Source organism: Saccopteryx leptura, chromosome 1 (genome assembly GCF_036850995.1).
Source record: "Saccopteryx leptura isolate mSacLep1 chromosome 1, mSacLep1_pri_phased_curated, whole genome shotgun sequence".
NCBI lineage: Eukaryota > Metazoa > Chordata > Mammalia > Chiroptera > Emballonuridae > Saccopteryx > Saccopteryx leptura.
Window position 1 is genome coordinate 137,394,085 of NC_089503.1, and position 23,790 is coordinate 137,417,874.

The following is a 23,790-nucleotide window of genomic DNA, read 5'->3' on the forward strand; positions in this document are numbered from 1 at the left end:
CATCAGCCACAGACGGGGTTGCCAGGTGGATCCCGGTAGGGGCACATGTGGGCATCTGCCTCACTATCTCCCCTCCTCTCACCTAGAAAAAAATAAAAACACCATTGTAATTCTGAAGATGGTAAAGAAATTTGTATGTCCTGAAGACCATTACCTTGGTACTATTTAACACATTTTTAAGTTGGATAATTCTGTGCAAGGATGCTTTCCTGTATATTGCACAATGCTTACCAGCACCCTGGTCTCCACTGACTAGGTGACAGTAGCACCACCTCAATTGTGACAATCAAAAATGTCTGCAGACATTATTAAATGTCCCTGGAGTTGGGCGTTGGGGAGAAAATCACCCTATTTGAGAACCCCTGTTACAGGAAAATTTCTTATCTTTATAGGTGTCACTTGCCTCTGCCAACTTATAACCTCTTCTTTATTCTTAAGTGACTCTGAGTCAGTACATGGTAGGCTTACAGTAAGACAGAATTTTAAGACCAAAAAGTGTATTATCCTGTAATTCCCATTCCTTATCCCAGTTTATAATCCTTGATAAGGAAAAATGGTATTTCTATTTTAAAATTCAAGTATTTTTGTCTGGCCTGTGGTGGCCCAGTGGATAAAGTGTCGACCTAGAATGCTGAGGTCGCCAGTTTGAAACCCCGGACTTGCCTTGTCAAGGCACATATGGGAGTTGATGCTTCCTGCTCCTCCCTTCTCTCTCCTCTCTAAAATTAATAATTTAAAAAAAAATTCAAATATCTTTTTGAAATTCATAACTTAAGAAGGTAAAATAGTAATCAGAAGTAGAAATTTTCCAATATTAAAAGAAGAAATGTCTATTCTGCAGGTTAGTGTGATTGAGTGTTCCTTTTGGACATGACTGTACATATTTTACACAGATACAGAACTTGTCTGTACTCCAAAAGGAATGCAAATCAATTAGTATTGAACACTGAAAAATGTGCTGCACAACAGAAACCTGTCGACAATGGAAAAAAAAGGTATTTCCAGGAATCTATAATGAAACTGTTGCTATAGTTGAGCACTGTATTTAGTTCTGAGTTTATGGATAACAAAGGACAAAAAGAAAAATCTTGAGTTAAGGTTATGATATAAGAGAGCTGGTTTGATAGGACCCATAAAGTTGTATACTGTATTGCATGTGATGCAATACTTACTCCCTTGTTCTTTTCTTTTCCCAAGATAAAGTGAAATCTTTTCGTGCAGCTCTACAAGAAGAAGAACAGGCCAGCAAGCAGATCAACCCGAAGAGACCCCGTGCCCTTTAAAATTGGCATTTGCTGCTAAAGGATCCCCAGAACCCTCACTATTGTAACTTACAAGGTTCAGCTGTTAAGGGCCATTTGAAAGTTTGGAATTTTAAGTGTCTGTGGAAAATGTCTTGTCCCTTCACCAAATGACATTTCAATTTTGTGAAACACAGCTTTGTCTATACAATGCTTCTTGTCCAGGAGGCACAACCAAGATTTGGGAATAGTGAAGCATTTTGTTTCATTTTTCCAAATAGTGATTTACTTTTGGAGATCCTTGCCAATTTTCTTTTCTGTATGATGAAGTAAGATTGTGGACTTGATCCAGGGATGAACAGTAGGGGAAACCACAGCATTTCCTTTTAACTTGGTTCAATTTTCCTAGTAAGACTGAGCAGTTTTAAATTCTTTGCGTGCATGCATACCTCATCTGTGATTGTACAGACCTTGCCCACTCCTAGAGACAGCTGTGCTCACCTCTTCCTGCTTTGTGCCTTGACTAAGGCTATTGACCCTCAATTTTTGAAGCACAGCCAAGTTAAATTACATTCCTTGTCATTGTAAATTACCTTTATTGTGTGTACATTTTTACTGTATTTGAGACATTTTTTGTGTGTTGCTAGTTAATTTTGCAGGATGTGCCATATCATTGAATGGAACTAAAGTCTGTGACAGTGGACATAGCTGCTGGACCACTCCATCTTATATGTAAAGAAATTTGGAATTATGATTTTAAACCATATAACATGTGGATATAATTTTCTTAGCATTTTCTTTGTAAAGAACTAAAATATAAACTAGTTGGTGTATAATAAAAAGTAAAGAAATTCTGAAGAGTTTTATCTTAGGATAATACATATATATGCAGTGTGTGTTCCAGTGTGTTATTAACAAGATTGATAGTGCAATTTGCTCCTTACCAATACATTACTTAAGTTGAAGTGTCCATTAGCACCCCAAAATGTACCTTTTAAATGTACTGTTAAAGGAAATTGGCTTCTGATGCATGAACATTTACATAATACATTGAAAGTAGTCTGTAATAGAACTGATAGTTTAAGTCAAGTGTAGACAGTACATAACTCCCTTGAAAAAGAATTAAGCTAAAAAGAGTTGACTTTGCCTTAAAAGGCAAATCTAACCCAAGCTCCATCCGTTACCTACTATGTGATATTTCACCATTATTTGGTGAGAATCACCAAATTCTCACCAATAAATTGGTCTAGGGCATGCTACTTTTTAAATGGTAGCACTTATTTTTACAGATTGCTACTCAAGTAAGCAGACTGGCCACTTTTCATGTAAATATTTTGTTAATGTATTTCTCTAGGAGGTTTCCCTCAGTTCCTAGGAACATCTAGTTGATTAACAACAAATCTTCCAAGGATATTTTGTTTTGATTCACTCTAGGGAACTGTTAGCTCATTCCTATGGGCCAAAGGGAAGCTATGAATAGTCACATGAGCCAGATTCCATACTTCACTTCATAGAACTCAAGAGTGTAGTTGTGGGAAATCCTAACGCCATGGTGAAATGCTCCTCTGTAAACTTAAAGATCTATAACAAATGTAGATTTCCACAATGTGCTATTATTAATAAATGGAATCTATGGAATGAATTTAGAGATAATTTTCTTCAATATAATCACCTTGTTTTGGAAGGGACTCAGGTATTCTTGCAGCTAAAAGATATGTTCTATTTGTGTTTATTTCAGAGAAGAGGAACAATGGATAACTGTTACTATTGAATTTGCAGAGGCTGTTTAAAAAAGTTTTTGAGCCTAACCAATCTTCAAAGGGCAATAAAAAGATGTGACCTTGCTCATTGTGAAGCACACAGATTAGCCTTAATTTATTATTTAAAATAGATGGGTACTATCTCTAAAATATCCTCTATATCCAGATATGCTCCCTTTTTCTATCATGACTTTATTCTGATCAGTAATTAAAGTATATAAATAATACCAAAAAAGATCTTGATAGTATAATCCAGTCCTTTAGTTTTACAGATAAGGAAAATTAAAGTCCAGAAATGGGACTAAAACTTATTAGTTACTAGGAGGTAGAGGGAAAGGTGAACTAAATCTTCAAAATTTCCTATAACAATATAGATTAAATGAATTTTGCCAGTTAGTTTTGTGATATTTAAAAACCCTACTCGAGAATATTTAATGTTTCTATATAACAAACATAGCTTGATGCAGACACTTAAATAGAACTTTTTGGATCTGGATTAAAGGAACATTCTCAGATTTGAAAGTTGATATTCCTATTAATAAGTAACTAAGAACATACATTATTTTCATTATATAGGATTGTTTTAATATATCACTTTGAAGCCAGATTTCAAAAAAATCTGTTCAGGCTAGCCACTTAACTTCCCTTCTAGGTTTATTCAGTGTACTTATGTTAAAATAATTTGGAAACAGTCTTAAGTGAGGCATAAAGAATGAAGGTATTTTTATTTCCTTATATAAGTAAAATAACCAGCTATTATATATAATATATTAGTATTATACTGATAAAGATTTAAACATAGTGGCTAATTAAAACTTGGTTAAGACATGTTTTGAAATTCTGAACCTTATATTTTAAAAGTAGCTTAAACTAATAAGCATCAGGTATATGAAAAAGTACTAGAAATTTTAATTATCCAGAAGTTATAGGAATACTGGGGTCCTGTAGGGAAAAGGAGTGGTTGTGTTTTTTGTTTTGAAGCTGAAGGGCAAACATTTTAAAATTTTAAATCAAGTTTTGATTTACAAAACCTTTGGAAGTGTCATTAAACCTATAACAGTCTCCCCAAGAAAAAACATACGATCTTATTTATAATTCATTTTAGTCCAGTTGAGCATCCTCATTTTACAGATTAAGGAATCATGCCGAGGTAATATGTCCGGCACCACATGGTCTCAGTGGCAGACTCAAGCTTACCCAGAACCCTGATGCTACAGGATAGCTAAAAGAGTAGGCAGTAGAAGTTTTATAGCATAAACAGAGAAACAAAACATTTTAAGCAAATTGTTTTACTGTACACATGAATTACAAGGAGAAAGGATATGGAGAATATGTGACTCGGTTAAACATATTTTAACTTCACACATGAGAGACAAAGGCCGAAAGAGGTCCTCACAGTAATTATAATGTAAAAATATAAGAGTGGCCTGACCTGTGGTGGCGCTGTGGATGAACATCAACCTGGAACCCTGAGGGTTGTCGGTTAGAAACCCTGGGCTTGCCTGGTCAAGGCACATATGGGAGTTGATGCTTCCTGCTCCTCCCCCTGCCCTTGTCTCTCTCTCTCTCTCTCTCTCTCTCTCAAACGAATAAATAAAACCTTAAAAAAAAAAAAAGAAATAGAAGAGTAACTAACATCTTTCTACAATAACCTGTTAGAAACGATACATTTAAATGTAAAGTTGTGCGTGTCTGCGGCTCTTGAAGTTTATCATGTATAGACAGGACCCTGCCCTATGTCAACCACAATCAAAATAACTTGGGTACTTAAAATTGACTAAATTATGTTAGAAATTCAGGGTAATAACTCTTAACAGTAGTATCAAATATAGTCCAGCAGTGTCCCAGTGGATGAAAAGCATACTTCATCTTTTCAAATTATTTAAAATGATCCAAGTTTCTTGAGTTTGAAAAATTTTGTTTTCCTGATACCTAAGAAAAATGAATACCTTCTGCATTGAATCCATGTAACAATCTGAAAAAGAAACCAAAATGAGATGGTATTGAAAAGCTAATTTGTTGCACATAGCAGTGCATATAGTTCCCCTACCATCAATTCTGTGAAGCCCACTCACTCCTAACACTAGTTATGTCATTTGTCAACTAAATTGTAAGACATCAGTTAAAACCACATCTTTTTGGTATCTCTTTTTGTCATGGCTGTATGTCTTAAATTATGAATTTGACTAAAATTATCTTAGACTTCTATCCCAGACCTACAAGCTCATTAGCACTTGTTTCAAAATGGTAAGTGACAAGAACCTATTTGGAATTAAGAGACAGAAGACAGATGAGCTAATTTTACGTGCATGTCCATTCTTCCTCTCTGAGCTCACTGTTACCAGGTTCAAATTAAATATTCACGTGTTGCTTTTCTCTGGATACTTATATACAATCAGATCCTAGTTAACAAACTACATATTCTTTAAAACCTTAAGATTTTGTGAGAATTTAAAAAAAGATCATGAAATATTTCTATTTAGACGAGATTATTTTTAGGACAACTTAAGAGGAATAGGTCAAGATGGTCTGAAATGTCTAAAAAAAGAAGATAGGTACTTATAAATAATATTCAACTCCTAGGATTAACATTTAACAAAGACTCTAGTATTACTAGCCTGCCAATTTAAAATAGGAACCCTTAGCCCTAGCCGGTTGGCTCAGTGGTAGAGCGTCGGCCTGGCGTGCAGGAGTCCCGGGTTCGATTCCCGGCCAGGGCACACAGGAGAAGCGCCCATCTGCTTCTCCACCCTCCCCCTCTCCTTCCTCTCTGTCTCTCTCTTCCCCTCCCGCAGCCGAGGCTCCACTGGAGCAAGGTTGGCCCGGGCGCTGAGGATGGATGGCTCCATGGCCTCTGCCTCAGATGCTAGAATGGCTCTGGTTGCAACAGAGCAATGCCCACTGCTGGGCATGCTGGGTATGCTGGGTGGATCCTGGTCGGGCGCATGCGGGAGTCTGTCTGACTGCCTCCCTGTTTCCAACTTCAGAAAAATACAAAAAAAAAATTAAAAAAAAAAAATATATATATATATATATATATGAACCCTATTTGTCTTAGTTATATAGAACTGTCTTTCCAGCTTAGACAAGTCAAACCAATGACATGTTTTTTAACAATCTACCCTCATTTTTTATTTAGCCCCTAGAACATGGAAGCTTGAAAAATGAATTATGTAAAATGGGCAAAAACACCTGCAGTAAAGTGTTGGTTTATTAGTTTAACTATTTTACTAAACCAGTTAGAAATGTTAACCAGATATGATTGTAACACACTATTTCATGCTTAGGGTCTATTTAACAAAAAAGCTATTCCCAATGGAGGGGAAAATATGAGATCCTACTACATGTATTGTAAGTTCTGCCTTATAGGCTACTTCAAAAGTCAAACTATTAAAACTGAATGGCAGCTAGGGGTGGGGGTCACAGGGGAGAAGCACACACACCACAGCATCATCAACACAGAGGCTGTCTCCTGGCTAGGACTGTTACTTACTACCGTTCTTAAAGAAAATGTTCATTCTGCTGCAGCTAACTAGCCTCTGTCTTCTACACCAAATACTCTTCCATGCCATGGAAGTGCTATGCAATACTCCCAGGTAGCACCATACACCGCTTAAAGGCCTTTAAATTTCTAATTTCAAGGTGTCACAGTGTAAAGAAATGTAAACACGAAAAGAAAAATGTAATTACCTGATAAAGTCATCTATGTCCATGGAACGGGCCCGCTTGTCACTAAAACCTGTGCTGGTGAGGATTTGCTGTATTTTACCTGCTATGCTGAAATCTTCTGGTATTATCTATCAAGATGCAGAATAAATGAAAAACATATCTTTAATAAAGTCACCTTGACTTTTTTTTTTTTTTAGTTCACTAAGTCATAGTACCATCTGTCCATAACAGTTTAGAAAGCATTTGTGTGCAGATGAGGCCTAGATCTTTAAGTGACGGAGCTTCAGCATATACCAATTACTCAGAAGACCTGGAATAAATTAATCAAGCGAACTACCCTCTCAATAATTTTGTTACTTTCAGACTTCACAAAACACTTCTTAAGAAAATGATTGGAGTTGTAAACTAAATTTTAAAGCAATTATTACTCCTTTAAAAGTAACATATTTTCTTGGCATAAATCTCATTTTCTTGGCTTAATTTTTCTCTAAGGGAATGGCCTCTCCAACCCTTAAGGAATATTTAATACATATATCATACTTAACATTTTTCATCCAAAGATTTTTCTTAATTCAGCTTAATTTTTAAATTTCTTTTTATCTTACTGATTGCCATGAGAGAGACAGGAACATCAAGCTGTTCCTGACCGGGAATTGGACTGGCAGTTCCATTACCAACCGAGCTATCTGGCCAGGGCAGTATTTTCTTATGTAGGCAATATTTGTCCATAAAAAAAATGAAGGTAGTAACGTGGTACATTAAGCCATATAAGATCTGAGTCCTAAAATAGAAAGGAAATTTGCTTTTATCTTTCTTCTCTGTTTACTTAATTTGAAAGATCAAGTTACCACATAGTCATATGTATTGTAGTTTTGTGTGTGCTCACAGATAAAATCAGTTAAAAAAACGTTGCACAGATAATGATTAAGAGGCATGAGGCTCACAACCATGAGTCTGCTACTCAGTCTGTACTTGATTCTCATCAATTTCTAGGTATTAAAAAATTACTGAGAAATGGTAACTTTAAATTTATAATTTGCTATATGAACAACAAAAAAGAAGTGATGGTCACAATTATTTTAAGCTGAGCAAGCTGCACCTACCTAAACCTTTGAGGAAATTATGACTCGGTTGAATCTATGGTAAAACAACTGTCAGTAGCTAAAGAAGACTGGAGTAACCGAGGTTGCTCAGGTCTGTTCCAAAGACTATCTCAGCACTGACCTGTTGAAGTTGTGCTAGATTACATTACAGACTGACTCTGAAGGGTCTAGTGGAATGTACAAAATTAAAGACTCTTGCCCTGGCCTGATAGCTTGGTTGGTTAGAGAATTGTCCCAAAATGCAAAGGTTGTGGGTTTGATCCCTGGTCAGGGCACATACAGGAAGAGATCAATGTTTCTGCCTGTTTCTGTCTCTCTCTACCATCCTCTCTTTAAAATCAATAAATTAAAAAAAATTTTTTAAATTAAAGACTCTTGTGATAGATGGAAAGGAGTAAGAAATAGAGGGGAGGGGCATTTTAAAACAACAATCACTGAAATCAAAAACATTTTCTTACAGTATTATGGACCGAACAGTGAATTCTGTAGTTTTTTTCCAATAGCTGCTGTACTGCATTTGACCTGTAGCATAAATGACATCAGTATTATTGTATTATTATTCCAAAATTGGAGATTATCAGTAACTTTCTTTCTTTTTATAAGATTAAATGTTTCACATGGTGAAATTAAAAAACCAAAAGTGTTAAATACTGAAACAATCACAAACTTCAGTTATACATAAAAAGTACAGTCCTAATAAACATCTCAAATTCTTAAGGAAATTCTATATTCCACAAAACATCATTTCAAAAATAAATCTAAAATTATGGTTCTTCACCTCTCTTTACTCTTAGGCCCCAAAATGCTGTCACATTTTTCCAAGTTACTAAAATTAAATGTATCTTACACAAATGTGGAAGGGGTCTATTATTACTCATTTTTCCAAGGAAAAACTAGGCAAAATGTGTGGCCAGTTTTTGCGCCCCCCTCCCGTTTTGCCTAATGATCTAATTCCCAACTCCAGGAACTTGCTTCATTCAATTCTCCTGTCTCGCAAAATACAAAGTCAGTTAAGATCCAGGGTGTCTGAAGAAAAAATAAAAAGATCCAAGGTGTCTGCACATGGATGGTTGTTATGCTTAGGAAATCTGTTCAGAAAAAGGACCAAATTCTAGCAGTTAGCATAGTGTCTGGAGCACCGTTCCTTCCTACATTATAAATGAGGAAAATACTTACTTAAATGCAGCAGAAAGTGTCTTGTTTTTCCTAACAAAGGTGATTCTTACTAGGCCATCCCATTCCTGAAACAGAGGATGGATATTTTCTTACAAAATATCAAACTTACTTTCTAGGCCTGCTAGGTCTTATTTTGTCACAATATATAAAACTGGAAGAAAACTTCCAGAGTGATGAAAATGTTCTATATCTTGATTTGGCTGACAGATGCAAAAATAAGATGTATACTTTTTTGAACTTCTATACAACTCATTGAATATTTAATTCTCAATTTTAAAATTAGAAAACAAACAAAAAATCATTGTTCCACATCCAAGCAAAGAACAACATGGCATTTTGGCATCTAAAGTATCATATCATATGATATCTGTCAATTAAAAAAAATTCGAAACATAATTTAGAATATATCCTGTACAATCTACCTAAACCGCCTTGTAGGAGTCATTGACAAGCCACTCTTTACTAACAGTTATTGACTGTAGACACAATTCTGTTTTTATCCAAAGTGAGTGCAGTAAGGTTCTATCTACATCAAGTGATTTGGCTTCCTTCTCTTTTTAAATTGTAAAGAAAAGGATTTTGATAAAAAAGTGTTACCCATAATATTACTCTAACAACTATTTTTACTTGTGAAATACAGACATGTTTTCACAGCAATAACCTTCAGCACAATGCAATGGCACTCTAATCTTTTAACCTTTTGCAAACAATCCCAGCATTTTTGTGGTCTTCACAACCATTCTGAGTCAAATTATTCTATCTACTCCATCACAGGAGGTATCATAATTGACATTTTCCTGTTAAGACATTTAGGTTAAATTAGTATTTTTCTGCTGCTCTAGACACGTATCTTCCAGCTTGGACATTTTTTCCCCTTGATTGAATGACCCAGTATTTTTTTTTTTGTTAATTTTTTAAGACTTTATTTATTCATTTTTTAGAGAGGAGACAGAGAGAGAGAGAGAGAGAAAGAGAAGAAGGAGGAGCAGGAAGCATTGACTCCCATATGTGCCTTGACCAGGCAAGCCCAGGGTTTTGAACAGACGACCTCAGCATTCCAAGTTGATGCTTTATCCACTGTGCCACCACAGGTCAGGTGAATGACCTAGTATTTTAACCTCACCTGAAAATTGATAGGTGGTGGCGGATTCTTAGGTTCTATTCTTACAACACTGGATTCAACCTTAGGTGGTGGTCTGAAGTTATTCTTTCCAACCTGTTAATCAGAAAATGTTTAAGTAGTCCTCTAAAATAACTCAATTAGTAATCAAATATGCTCTCCCCATAGAAGGCACACCTAGACAAATACTCAAGGGTGAGTTAAGTCACATTATTTCAATAATAGTTACTTACTTTCATTAGATGGTCCACCCGTGCCAAAAGCTGTGTATTAATTGAGAGTCTGCAGTACAACTTATCTCCAGGTTTAGCAACTAGTCGGAGAGCAAATTCTCTTTGAAACATAAGTATAGCACATCTGAAAAGACAGCGTAAAGGAATAAGAACATGGTCATTGTCAACTATAAATGTATTTGAATTTAACAGATTTTCTTGGGCAGGAAACAGAACAAAGCAGTATCTGCAGTTCATGACAATTAGTCCAGCTGGGTGGAAGGTAGTTTTATTACCACAAAATGGTCCAGTTGGCTTTTTCATTTTATAATAGCTGTACCTATCACTCCTCACAAATGTAAGCCCTCAGTGATGAGATAAGAAAGTATTTCAGACCAACTCTAGTCTATATCACCCCTTTTAGGAAAACAAAATACAAATAAAATAGGCTCGGTAGACAAATTATATTCATAGGTAGCAAATATCCTTATGGATGAGCTGAGGCAGATTGTGAAATCACTGCCCTCCTGATTTAACAGATTAAGGTGTGGATTTCTTTAACTGACCTGTGGTGGTGCAGGTGATATCAAGAGTTGACCTGGAATGCTGATATTGTCAGTTCAAAACCCTGGACTTGCCCAGTCAAGGCACATACCTGCTCCTCCCTTGCTGCCTTTCTCTCTCTCTCCTTTCTCTAAACGCAATAAATAATATCTTAAGGGGAAAAAAAGGAATGTGGATTTTTTTTTCCCTTTAATTCAGCAAGCAATGGGAAAGGTTTTGGAGGCTCTTGAACAAACGATCATCTTCAAAGCTGGGTTCGACTTTCAAATATTTTTGATGACAAGTCGCACAAATGTAAGAAATACAGTTGACATTGCAACCCAGGCCACAGATATCTTTATGTATATATGCTTATGTAACCCAAACAAAACTTCTATAAAACTATTATTTCCTGGGCTACATGCACTTAATACCTTCTGATCAAGTCCATTCCATGTCATTAAGAAAAAAAAATAATGATCATGACCCACTGATTTTATAACCACTAAGGGGTTTTTGATTTGCAGTTTGAAAATGATTTATAAAAATTATACTAGAAGAGCAGTCCTACCTGTAGTTCTGCACACAGAGGCAGGGCAAAAGACGGGAACTGCAGAAACCCACAGTGGAGCATGGGTGCACAGTCTCGCCCCTGAAGCCAGGTTTTGCGCCCCAGCACATGAGTACAACCCCACCAGCAGGGACGGGGTGAAAGCAGGGAAACAGGCAGAGACCCGCGCATGGCATAGGTGCGCAGCCCTGCCCACGGTGCCAAGGCTTTTGGCCCCGCATGGCACGCAGCCCTGCCTGCAGAGTCGGGGCAAAGGCCAAGGCCAGACAGGGCTTGTAGCCCCCCGGCACTTGAACACAGCCCCACCTGTAGAGGAGAGGCAGAAACCACAGCAACTGCCGCAGCTGGCTAGGGCAGCAACGCCCTTACCCAAACATTTGAGGCAGAGGCAGAGGCAGAGGGGATGGCAGGCTTGCAGACAGACCACACCTAAGGAACACAGAGGCCACAACCATTGAACTCCTGTGGCCACACCCTTCTTATACACAGACAAAATGGGAAGGCAGAGAAATGCAACCCAAATGAATCAAGAGAAATCCCCAGAAAAGGACTTGAATGAGTCAGATATAACCAAATTACTGGATGCAGAGTTTAAAATAATGATTGTTAGGATGCTCAAAGATCTTAGAACAACAATGGATGGACATAATGAGCACCTAAATAAAGAGATAGCAAGTATAAATAAGGACACTGAAATAATAAAAAAGAATCAGTCAGCAATGTCAAATACAATATCAGAAATGAAGAATACAATGGAAGGAATTAAAAGCAGGATAGATGAAGCTGAGGATCGAATCAGTGAGTTAAAGGACAAGATAAACGAAGGCACAGAAGCAGAGCAGCAAAAATAAAAAGTCTCAGAAAGTCTGAGGAAACTCTAAGAGAGCTCTGTGACAACATGAAGAGAAGTAACATCCTCATCATAGGGGTTCCTGAAGAAGAAGAGAAAGAACAAGGGATAGAAACCTTGTTTGAAGAAATCATAGCTGAAAACTTCCCTAAATTGATGCAGGAAAAAGTCATATAAGTTCAAGAAGCACAGAGAATTCCATTAAAGAGAAACCCAAAGAAATACACACCAAGACACATCATAATTAAAACACCAAAGCTAAGAGATAAAGAAAGAATACTAAAAGCTGTAAGAGAAAAGTGGTCTATTACCTACAGAGGAGCCCCCATAAGGATGACATCTGACTCTCAACAGAAACACTGAGGCCAGAAGGGAATGGCAAGAAATATTCAAAGTAATACAGAACAAGAGCATACAACCAAGACTTCTTTATCTAGCAAGGCTAACATTTAAAATTGAAGGAGAAATAAAAAGCTACCCAGACAAAAAAAATAAACTCAAGGAATTCATTACAACCAAATCAATGCTGAAAGAAATGTTAAGGGGCCTGTTGTAAAAAGAACAAAGGGGGAAAAGAATATGGTATGGATTAAATGATAAGAAAATAGGACCCGTACATATGCTGTCTACAAGAAACACACCTTAAAACAAAAGAACCCTGGGCTTGCCTGGTCAAGGCACATATTGGAGTTGATGCTTCCAGCTCCTCCCCCCTTCTCTCTCTCTGGTCTTTCTCTCCTCTCTCTTCCTCTCTGTCTCTCTCTCCTCTCTAAAAATGAATAAATTAAAAAAACAAAAACAAAAGATGCACATAGACTGAAGTTAAAAGGATGGAAAAAAATATTTCATGCAAATGGAAATGAAAAAAAAACTGGAGTAGCAATACTTATATCTGACAAAATGGACTTTAAAACAAAGGCTATAGCAGGGGTCCCCAAACTTTTTACACAGGGGGCCAGTTCAGTGTCCCTCAGACCTTTGGAGGGCCACCACATACCGTGCTCCTCTCACTGACCACCAATAAAAGAGGTGCCCCTTCCGGAAGTGCGGCAGGGGGACGGATAAATGGCCTCAGGGGGCTGCATGCAGCCCGCAGGCCGTAGTTTGGGGACACCTAGGCTATAGTAAGAGATAGATGATAAAAGGAGCAATCCAACAGGAAGATATAACCATAATCAATATCTAAGCACCTAATATAGGATCACCTAAATATATAAAGCAGACTTTGATAGATATAAAGGGTGGGATCAATAGCAATACAATAATAGTAGGAGATTTCAATGCCCCACTAACATCACTAAATAGATCCTCAAGAAAGAAAATTGACAAATAGCAGACTTAAAGGACACACTAGATCAACTGGATTTAATAGATATCTTTAGAGCCTTTACCTTAAAGCAGCAGAATACACATTCTTTTCAAGTGCTCATGGTACATTCTCTAGGATAGACCACATGTTAGGGCACAAAAGCAGTCTCAACAAATTTAAAAAGACTGAAATCATATCAAGCATCTTCTCTGATCACAATGGCATGAAACTAGAAATCAACTACAACAGAAAAACTAAAAAATACTCAAACACTTGGAAACCAAATACCATGTTATTAAATAACAAATGGGTTAACAATGATTTCAAAGAATAAAAAAATTCCAGAAATGAATGATAATAAGCATACAACAACTCAAAATTTATGGGACACAGCAAAAGCAGTACTGAGAGGGAAGTTCATAGCATTATAGGCATACCTTATGAAGCTAGAAAAAGCTCAAATAAACAACTTTACCCTGCATCTAAAAGAACTAGAAAAAAACCAGCAAGTAAAGCCCAGAGGTAGTATAAGGAAGGAAATAATAAAGATCAAAGCGGAAATAAGTGACATAGAGGCTAAAAAAACAATAAAACCAAGAGCTGATTCTTTGAAAAGGTAAACAAGATCGATAAACTTTAAACCAGACTCATCAAGAAAAAAAGAGAGAGGACTCAAATAAAAAAAAAATTAGAAATGAGAGTGGAGAAATAACTGACAACAGAAATACAAAGGATTGTAAGAAAATACTATGAAGAATTGTATGCCAAAAAATTAGACAACCTATACGAAATGGACAAATTCCTTAAAACATATCATCTTCCAAAAATCAATCTGGAAGAATCAGAAAACCTAAACAGACCAATTACAACAAATGAGATAGAAACAGTTATCAAAAAACTCCCAACAAACCAAAGCCCTGGGCCAGATGGCTTCACAAGTGAATTCTACCAAATATTCAAAGAACTAACTCCTATCCTTCTCAAGCTATATAAAAAAATTCAAGAGAAAGGAAGACTTCCAAGCTCCTTTTATGAGGTGAGCATAATTCTGATTCCAAAACCAGGAAAAGACAATACAAAGAAATAAAATTATAGGCCAATATTCCTGATGAATTTAGATACTAAAATCCTCAACAAAATATTAGTAAAATGGATCCAGCAATATATGAAAAAAATCATACATCATGCTCAAGTGGGATTTATTCTGGGGAGGCAAGGCTGGTACAATATTTGCAAATCAATCAATGTGCTTCATCACATAAACAAATGGAAGGAGAAAAACCACATGATAATTTCAATAGATGCAGAAAAAGCATTTGATAAAATCCGGCACCCATCCATAATCAAAACTCTCAGTAAAGTGGGAATACACGGAACATACCTCAACATGATAAAGGCCATCTATGACAAATCCACAGCCAACATCATAGTCAATGGGTAAAAATTAAAAGTAATCCCCTTAAGATCAGGAACAAGACAGGGGTGCCCCCTGTCACCCCTCTTATTCAACATAGTTCTGGAAGTCCTAGCTACAACAATCAGACAAGAAGAAAAATAAAAAGCATCCAAATTGGAAAAGAAGAAGTAAAACTATCATTATTTGCAGATGATATGATATTGTATATAGAAAACCCTAAAGTCTCAGTCAAAAAACTACTGGACCTGATAAATGAATTCAGCAAGGTGGCAGGATATAAAGTTAATACTCAGAAATCAGAGGCATTTTTATATACCAACAATGAACTGTCAGAAAGAGAAATTAAGGAAACAATCCCCTTCACTATTGCATCAAAAAAAAATAAAGTACCTAGGAGTAAATTTAACCAAGGAGATTAAAGACTTGTACTCGGAAAATTATAAAACATTGATAAAAGAAATCAAGGAAGATACAAACAAGTGGAAGCATAACCGTGAATTCATGGATAGGAAGAATAAACATCATTAAAAGGTCTATTTTACCTAAAGCAATTTATAAATTCAATGCAATACCAATTAAAATACCAATGACATACTTCAAAGATATAGAACACATATTCCGAAAATGTATATGGAACCTAAAGAGAACATGAATAGCCTCAGCAATCTTGAAAAGGAAGAATAAAGTGGGAGGTAACACACTTCCTGATATCAAGTTATACCACAAGGTCATTGTACTCAAAACAGCCTGGTACTGGCATAAGAACAGGCACACAGATCAATGGAACAGAACAGAGAACCCAGAAATAAACTCACACCTTTAAGGACAACTGATATTTGACAAAGGAGGTAAGAGCATATAATGGAGTAAAGACAGCCTCTTTAACAAATGGTGTTGGGAAAATTGGACAGCTACTGCAAAAAAAATAAAACTAGAGCACCAACTTACACCATTCACAAAAATAAACTCAAAATGGGTAATAGACTTAAATGTAAGCCATGAAACCATAAGCATCTTAGAACAAAACATAGGTAGTAAGCTTTCCGACATCTCTAGCGCAATATACAATATTTGCCGACTTATCTCCACAGGCAAGTGAAATAAAAGACAGGATAAACAAATGGGACTATATCAAACTAAAAAGCTTTTGCACAGCTAAAGACAATTAAGAACAGAATAAAAAGACAAAATACACAATGAGAGAACATATCCGACAATACGTCTGATAAGGAGTTAATAACCAAAATTTATAAAGAACTTGTAAAACTCAACACCAGAAAGATAAATAATCCAATCAAGAAATGGACAAAAGAAATGAATAGCCACTTCTCCAAAGAGGACATACAGATGGCCAATAGGCATATGAAAAAATGCTCAACATCACTAATCATTAGAGAAATGCAAATTAAAACCCCAATGAGATATCACTTCACACTTAGTCAGAATGGCGCTCATCAACAAAACAACACAGAATAAGTGCTGGCAAGGATGTGGAGAAAAGGGAACCCTCCTACACTGCTGGTAGGAATGTAGACTGGTGTAGCCACTGTGGAAGACAGTATAGAGATTCCTCAAAAAATTAAAAATCGAACTGCCTTTTGACCCAGCTACGCCACTGTAAGGAATATACCCCAAGAACCCCATATCATTGATTAAAAGGAGAAATGCACCTCCATGCTTATGGCAGCACTGTTCACAATAGCAAATATCTGGAAACAGCCCAAGTGTCCATCAGTGGACAAGTGGATTAAAAAGCAGTGGTACATATATACTACGGAATACTATGGGGCCATGACAAAGAAGGAAATCTTACCTTTTGTGACAACATGGATGGACCTGGAAACTATTATGTTAAGTGAAATAAGCCAGGCAGAGAAAAAAAAATGACCTCACTCATTTGAGGAATCCAATGAACAATGTGAACTGAGGAACGAAACTGAGACAAAGGAGGGATCAAAGGGACCAGAGGAAAAGAGGACAGAGGGAAAGGGGATGATAGGATGGGATGAACCTGAAGAGAAGGGGGGAGAAAGCTGGAGGGAGGGGGGCAAGGGAGATGTTGAAGGGAATACGGGGGAGGGGAGACGCATTCGGGGCAACACTAGAATCTATGTAAACACATAAAAAAATAAATAAAATAAAAATTATACTAAAAATACCTTAGGAAGTCATTGCAATTGTGTGGACATAAAGTACAATACTAAAAAGTCTAACCTGGGCTAAAGAAAAAAGAATAAGAAACTAGGGGAAGGTCCTCCAATATCAGAAGCAGGACTTATACAACACCTTCCTCAGATAACTCTATCAGCTGAAAAAAGAAAGAGAGAGAAAGACCTCCACACAAATTGATATTTTCCACAAAACAAATTGTCCAGTAGTTTTTCAACTGAATTAATTTTAATCTTAGGCTGTCTGTGTTCATGGCCTAACGTGTCATCTTTTGAATATTTGGTGTCATTTTGGTATTTGTCACAAACCTGAAAAAAGGTCGGTGCAGCAACAGCTTGAAAACAAAAGGCGAAGAGATCTGTAAGACAATCAACTAGTTATTTCTGGGAAAGACACACCAGAGAAACATTTAGGGAAATGTTCCTGACAACTTGAAAACATACCTGATAAGGTAAATTTGCCACACAAGTATCAAAGAATGGCAAATCGGTTTTCAACACATCACCCACCATTACTTGAAGTTTGCTGGCCAGAGGTCTGATAGTAAGAAAGAAGCAATTAAAAAAGAACACTGTTTCTTGAGATTGAAATGCACTTTAATTCTATTTTGAATACTTACGTGCCCTGAACTCTTTTGTGAAGTTCAGCTACTAGCCTTGGGTCAAGTTCATAGGCAATTACCTAAATTAAAAAAATAATTTTTTGGCCCTGGCCGGTTGGCTCAGTGGTAGTGTCGGCCTGGCATGAGGGAGTCCCGGGTTCGATTCCCGGCCAGGGCACACAGGAGAAGCGCCCATCTGCTTCTCCACCCCTCCCCCTCTCCTTCCTCTCTGTCTCTCTCTTCCCCTCCCGCAGCCAAGGCTCCATTGGAGCAAAGTTGGCCCGGGCACTGAGGATGGCTCTGTGGCCTCTGCCTCAGGCGCTAGAATGGCTCTGATTGCAGCAGAGCAACGCCCCAGATGGACAGAGCATCGCCCCCTGGTGGGCATGCCGGGTGGATCCCGGTCGGGCGCATGCGGGAGTCTGTCTGACTACCTCCTCGTTTCCAACTTCAGAAATATACAAAAATAAATAAATAAATAAATAAATAATTTTTTTAGGGTAAAGTATGGAGTGTAAAACTTTCCTTATCTCAATGCTAACTCTTACATGATTTATATGAATTAAACTTTTTTCTCAATTCTACTATCAGCATTCCTTCAAATGTTCTCTACTATTTCTTTTTTTTTTTTTTTGTATTTTTCTGAAGCTAGAAACCGGGAGAGACAGTCAGACAGACTCCCGCATGCGCCTGACCGGGATCCACCCGGCACGCCCACCAGGGGGCAATGCTCTGCCCCTCCGGGGCATCGCTCTGCCGCGACCAGAGCCACTCTAGTGCCTGGGGCAGAGGCCAAGGAGCCATCCCCAGCGCCCGGGCCATCTTCGCTCCAATGGAGCTTCTGCTGAGGAAGGGGAAGAGAGAGACAGAGAGGAAGGAGAGGGGGAGGGGTGGAGAAGCAAATGGGCGCTTCTCCTGTGTGCCCTGGCCGGGAATCGAACCCGGGACTTCCACATGCCAAGCGGTCAGTTAGAGAGTTCTACCCAAATTGACAAAATTATCATGCTCATCTGGCTTCATGCTTTGTAACTGAGCAGAAAATGAAAAAAATACACAAAATATCTGTGTAATAAATGTTCTAGACAGAAGCATACAAGACAACTGCTCCTGGAATGAGTGTATCATTTCTCTCACCTACTAAGCCCAAAGTATACAATATAGATAATTTTTCTTTTCTTTTAAGATTTATTGATTTTAGAGAGAGAGAGAGAAGTGGGGGAGGAGCGGGAAACATCAACTTGTAGTTGTTTCTCATATGTGCCTTGACCCTGCAAGCCCAGAGTTTCGGACCAGTGACCTCAGCATTCCATGTTGACACCCTATCCACTGCACCACCACAGGTCAGGCAGATAATTCTTAAGGTAAATGTAAAGGGATACCAGATATGGTTGAAATTGTCATTTTAATTCATTATCGGCTGAGGTTTAATGACTTCCAGGAAGATTGTATCTACAGAGTAGATAAATGTGCTGCTTAGTCTGTTTGGCTCTTGGTTCCTTTCTCCAGCTTTCCCTGTGCCCTGTAGAGTGATATACTCCAGCTCACTTGCCTTTGATTTCTAGCTGGGATTGGCCAGTGAAGAACCAGAATTATAGGGTGCAAGGACAGGTATTAAGTATTTCCTAATGCCTACCCATGCCTTGCAGGTGTTCTGGCAATGGTCGTGTTCCACTGTCAGTGGTCCCTGTTCAATGGCTCCGTAACACAGTTCCCTCCTCTTGTCCCCTGAGTCCTTCGAATGGTAACTGTTACCTGCTGTTGCTAGTCCCTGGGTCTTTCACTAATGCTTACTAATTCTCTTTAACCCCATCCTCACATTTTGTAGTCTCTTCATTAAACTCTCTTCAAATAAGTGCTTTAAAATGTGCTACCTATTTCTACCAGAGGACACAATGGTTCCATTTAATTAGAAACTGGGTCAGCCAAGAGAAAAAGTCAGCAGTGGCCAGGTGGCACCCCAAACTTAGGGGCCTGAGTCCTAGCTCTTCAGATCTCCTCCTCCAAAGTTCTAGGTTCCAAAAACTCTAACCTCTCCTTACTTTGTTTCCCTGAGCCTAGAGGTGATATCTGCTCTCTGCAATTATTACTCTTGGGTTACCTAGGTGTTCTCATTTATTCTTTTAGTGCTGTAACAACCATGTAACCAATTCCCTATACTGGTTTCCCTGTAATGAAATATCTAATGTGGCTTCTGTTTTCCTGACAGATAATATTCCATTCCCATATATTCTTTTAATCCATTTTTAAAAATTAAGATATAATTGACATACCGTATTACCCCATGTATAAGATGCACCGTTTTTTAAAACAATTTGGGGTCTAAAAACTGGGTGCATCTTATAAATTGGTTGTAGAAGTATGGCATTTCAAATGCCAGAGATGGAACTGAGGATGAGGCAATATATGAAGACAGTGATTCGTCATCATCAAACACCGATAAGGAGTTGTATGAATTTTATGGTGAATAAAACTTGAGTTCAATAACTTTATGGAGCCTGACCAGGCGGTTGTGCAGTGTATAGAGCATTGGACTGGGATGTGGAGGACCCAGGTTTGAGACCCTGAGGTCGCCAGCTTGAGCACGGGCCCATCTGGTTTGAGCAAAGCTCATCATCTTGGACCCAAGGTCGCTGGCTTGAGCAAGGGATTACGTGGTCTGCTGTAGCCCAATGGTAAAGGCACATATGAGAAAGCAATCAATGAACAACTAAGGTGTTGCAACAAAAAACCAATGATTGATGCTTCTCATCTCTCTCCGTTCCTTTTTGTTTTTTACATCCTTAATAATTGATTTGTTCATAAACAGGCAAATTGTTGTTTATGTTATTACAGTATTCTTGTGCCAGAGGCATAAACTTAATTACATCTACAATTCAGCATGAATTTATTTTGATTATACACTACAGCTTGTACTTCTCAAATAGGGATACTCAGAGCTAGAGAAGAGGTGCACACTGCAGCAAGCCAGAGGGTACACGAGCCTAAACAACAAACCGATTTTCCTAGGGTGTCAATTTTAATTAAAAGTAAAAGGGAGCCTGGCCTGTGGTGGCGCAGTGGATAAAGTGTCAACCTGGAATGCTGAGTTCTCCAGTTCGAAACCCTGGGCTTGCCTGGTTAAGGCACATATGGGAGTTGATACTTCCTGCTCCTCCCCCTCCTCCCTCCCTCTCTCTCTCTCTCTCTCTCTCTCTCTCCCCTCTTTAAAATGAATAAATAAAATCTAAAAAAAAAAAAAAAAAGTAAAAGGGAGCCTGACCAGGCGCTGGCGCAGTGGATAGAGCGTCGGACTGGGATGCGGAGGACCCAGTTTCGAGACCTGAGGTCGCCAGCTTGAGCACGGGCTCATCTGGTTTGACCAAAGCTCACTAGCTTGAGCCCAAGGTCACTGGCTTGAGCAAGCGGTTACTTGGTCTGCTGAAGGCCCACGGTCAAGGCACATATGAGAAAGCAATCAATGAACAACTAAGGTGTTGCAATAAAAAACTGATGATTGATGCTTCTCATCTCTCTCTATTCCTGTCTGTCTGTCCCTATCTACCCCTCTCTCTGACTCTCTCTCTCTGTAAAAAAACAAACAAACAAAACTTTATGTAATACATTTTTTTTCAAATTTCAGGCCCCAAAATAAAGTGTGTCTTATATGTGGGAGCATCTTATACATGGGGAAATACGGTATAACATTATATTAGTTTCAGGTATGCAACATGATAACATGTATACATTCCAAAATAAGTCTCATTAACATTCATCACTACATAGTTACAAATTGTTTTGTTTTATAATAAGAACTTTTAAGATCTACTGTCTTAGCAGCTTTCAAACATATAGTACTGTATTATTAACTATAATCACTATGCTGTCCATTACAGTTCCAGGACTTATTTTATAACTGGAAGTTTGTACCTTTTGACCACCTATACCCGTTTCACTCATAATGTCTAAGATCAAGTTTTTAGCAAAGGATCAAAAGTTAATGTTAGCCTTCACCAGGTGTCTCAGTGGATAAAGTATTGTCCCGGTGCCCCAAGGTCGTGGGTTTAAGCGCTAGTCAGGGCATGTAGGAGAATCAATCAATGAGTGCACAACTAAACAGATCAACTACGTGGAATAACGAATTGATACTTCTTTCTCTCTCTCCCTTCTCTCTTTATCAAGTCAATGGGGAAAAAAGTTACTGTTAAAATAATAGCAATTAATAGCAATTAATTAAAATAGATTTATATTTGTAGAGTACCTGCGCTTATTCACATAGTCATTTTTGATACTAAACATGAAATCCTTTTTACCTTTTTTGCCTTTTCTAGCAACTTAACAGTCATATTGCCAGTTCCAGGTCCCACTTCCAGCACTACATCTGTTGATCTTAAGGCAGCCTGCAAGCAAACACAAGCACTCTAGGTTTACCTTCACATCTTAACATATAATTTACATCTGAATATCCGCTTGAAAGCTCTTGGTTAAGAGATTTTATTTTAACTCCATTTTTAGGAATTCCTTTATAATCTAAATGTTTAACAAAATTATCTGACATTTAGTGCAAGAGGAAATGTGACACCTCTCCTAACTTGGGGCGATAGTGAGGAATCAGAAAACTTCATAAGACAGAAAAAGAAAATAGCAGTTCTTTCTGGGGTTGGTATTCTGCTTTCTATTTAGGAAATGATTTCAAAGCATCTCGTTATCAACTCTGTTATCAATCAGTTCAAACTGTCAAGGACCTTGCCTGAGAATCACAGGTACCCCAGAAATTGTACACAATAGTGGGTGTTTGTATGTATATGGCTAGGGTATTCTGGGTTTACAGCTACTATCATATACTTAAAGTAATCCATGAACCCAAAATGTTGAAAAGTTAGCATCTATTTTGTGTCAGGAATCCTCTCTGCACGTAAATATTCCTGCTCTCTGCCTTTCTTTGTCCACACTCACCTTATCGATAATGCTGTTAACAATAAGAGGATTTTTCAAAATGTGCTGCCCAATCCCCGTGTTGAACATGAGTCCTGAAAGAAAACATGACACAGCCTTAATTTTCCAACGAAAATGAGATATTAGACCGTCCCGGAGAAGAAAGCGGGTTGGCAGACGGAAGATCTTGGCGCAGACGTCCCGCTGGACACACTAAGTGCCTTCCGTCGGAAAGGAAGCCAGACAGCGCGCAGGGCCTGGGCCGGCGTCCCGAACCCCCGCACTTGCGCGCTGCGGAAGCACGGGCCTTGACCAGCCTCACCGTCCCGGCCCAGATCTCGGTCCGCGCCCCGGGCTGGGTCCTGCCGGAAGACGCGACCCGACCTCAGCTCCCTCCTGACCCACCTCCGGCGGTCTTCAGCTCCCGGCGCTGTTGTTGCCGCTCCCGGCGGCGGCCGCTCGCCCCTGACTTGATCTTCGGCATCTCCGCAGGCAGCGGGCCGGCAGCCCCAGGACGTCAGCCAGGATCCAGGCCGGCTACCCCAAGTACCGCACCACGCGGGAACCACCTTCCGCACCAACCGCTCGGTTCCTAGCCCAGTTGGGGAGCGGACCGATAAGGACTGGCCCCCTTTCGCTCTGGGCTCCGCCCCCAAAAAGACGGCCGACCTCGGAGCCCACTGACCGCCGGGAATTGTAGTCAGAAGGTAGAGGAAAGCCTAATTTTGGGAGCCCACAGATCCCAGAAGACAGTGCGCTACCAATTCTGGAAGTTGGGATTGGCTAGCTTGGAACTGGGGGCGTGATCTGTCGTCCCATTGCGCACAGTTGGTTAAATTGGTTTAGGTCTGAGGTTTGAGTTTTAAGGCGCGATTAGGCCTTGTGGATGTTCTATCAGGCCAGGTTCTGGGTCGCTGGTGTCCAAAGGTTTCTGTCTGTGACGTGCCTCGCTCCTGTTTCCCAGCACATATTGGGTGGAAAACCTCGGATTTTGAGATGAGGCGTTTGCTCGTTTGGGGGAGTGAGTTCTGTGTCTCTTGTACTGTGGAATGTAATTCCGAGAATGTTGTGTCTAGTTCTGCTAGGATTACTAGTTGCTTCGTTTCCTTTTGTGCGATGTCATTCTCCCTAAGCACTT

At 38.7% G+C, this 23,790-nt stretch overlaps 2 protein-coding genes across 8 annotated transcripts in view; one reads left to right on the top strand and one right to left on the bottom strand.

Annotated features, from left to right (window-relative positions):
* KIF2A (kinesin family member 2A) overlaps positions 1 to 4,642 on the top strand; it is an 89,269-nt gene extending 84,627 nt beyond the window's left edge. For all 5 annotated transcript variants that reach the window (XM_066375710.1, XM_066375718.1, XM_066375699.1 and 2 more), the window contains one exon: positions 1,198 to 4,642. In XM_066375710.1, coding sequence (XP_066231807.1) covers positions 1,198 to 1,283 — 86 coding nt within the window. In that variant the 3' untranslated portion in view covers positions 1,284 to 4,642. The remainder of the gene's footprint in view (positions 1 to 1,197) is intronic.
* On the bottom strand, positions 1,799 to 23,291 carry DIMT1 (DIM1 rRNA methyltransferase and ribosome maturation factor). Of its 3 annotated transcripts, XM_066375747.1 has the most exons (12): positions 23,058 to 23,291; positions 22,674 to 22,747; positions 22,031 to 22,117; positions 17,760 to 17,821; positions 17,584 to 17,677; positions 17,449 to 17,498; positions 10,303 to 10,426; positions 10,073 to 10,165; positions 8,950 to 9,014; positions 8,232 to 8,295; positions 6,692 to 6,798; positions 1,799 to 4,976 (listed from the first exon to the last, which is right to left on the bottom strand). In XM_066375747.1, exons 1-12 carry the CDS (start codon positions 23,134 to 23,136, stop codon positions 4,934 to 4,936), a joined length of 942 nt encoding a protein of 313 aa, XP_066231844.1. In that variant the 5' UTR covers positions 23,137 to 23,291; the 3' UTR covers positions 1,799 to 4,933. The 3 variants fall into 3 exon arrangements, with proteins under 3 accessions (XP_066231844.1, XP_066231853.1, XP_066231862.1); XM_066375756.1 differs by lacking the exon at positions 22,674 to 22,747 and having other exon boundaries at positions 23,058 to 23,288; XM_066375765.1 differs by lacking the exons at positions 17,760 to 17,821; positions 22,674 to 22,747; positions 23,058 to 23,291.
* Between the last annotated feature and the right edge of the window lie 499 nt (positions 23,292 to 23,790).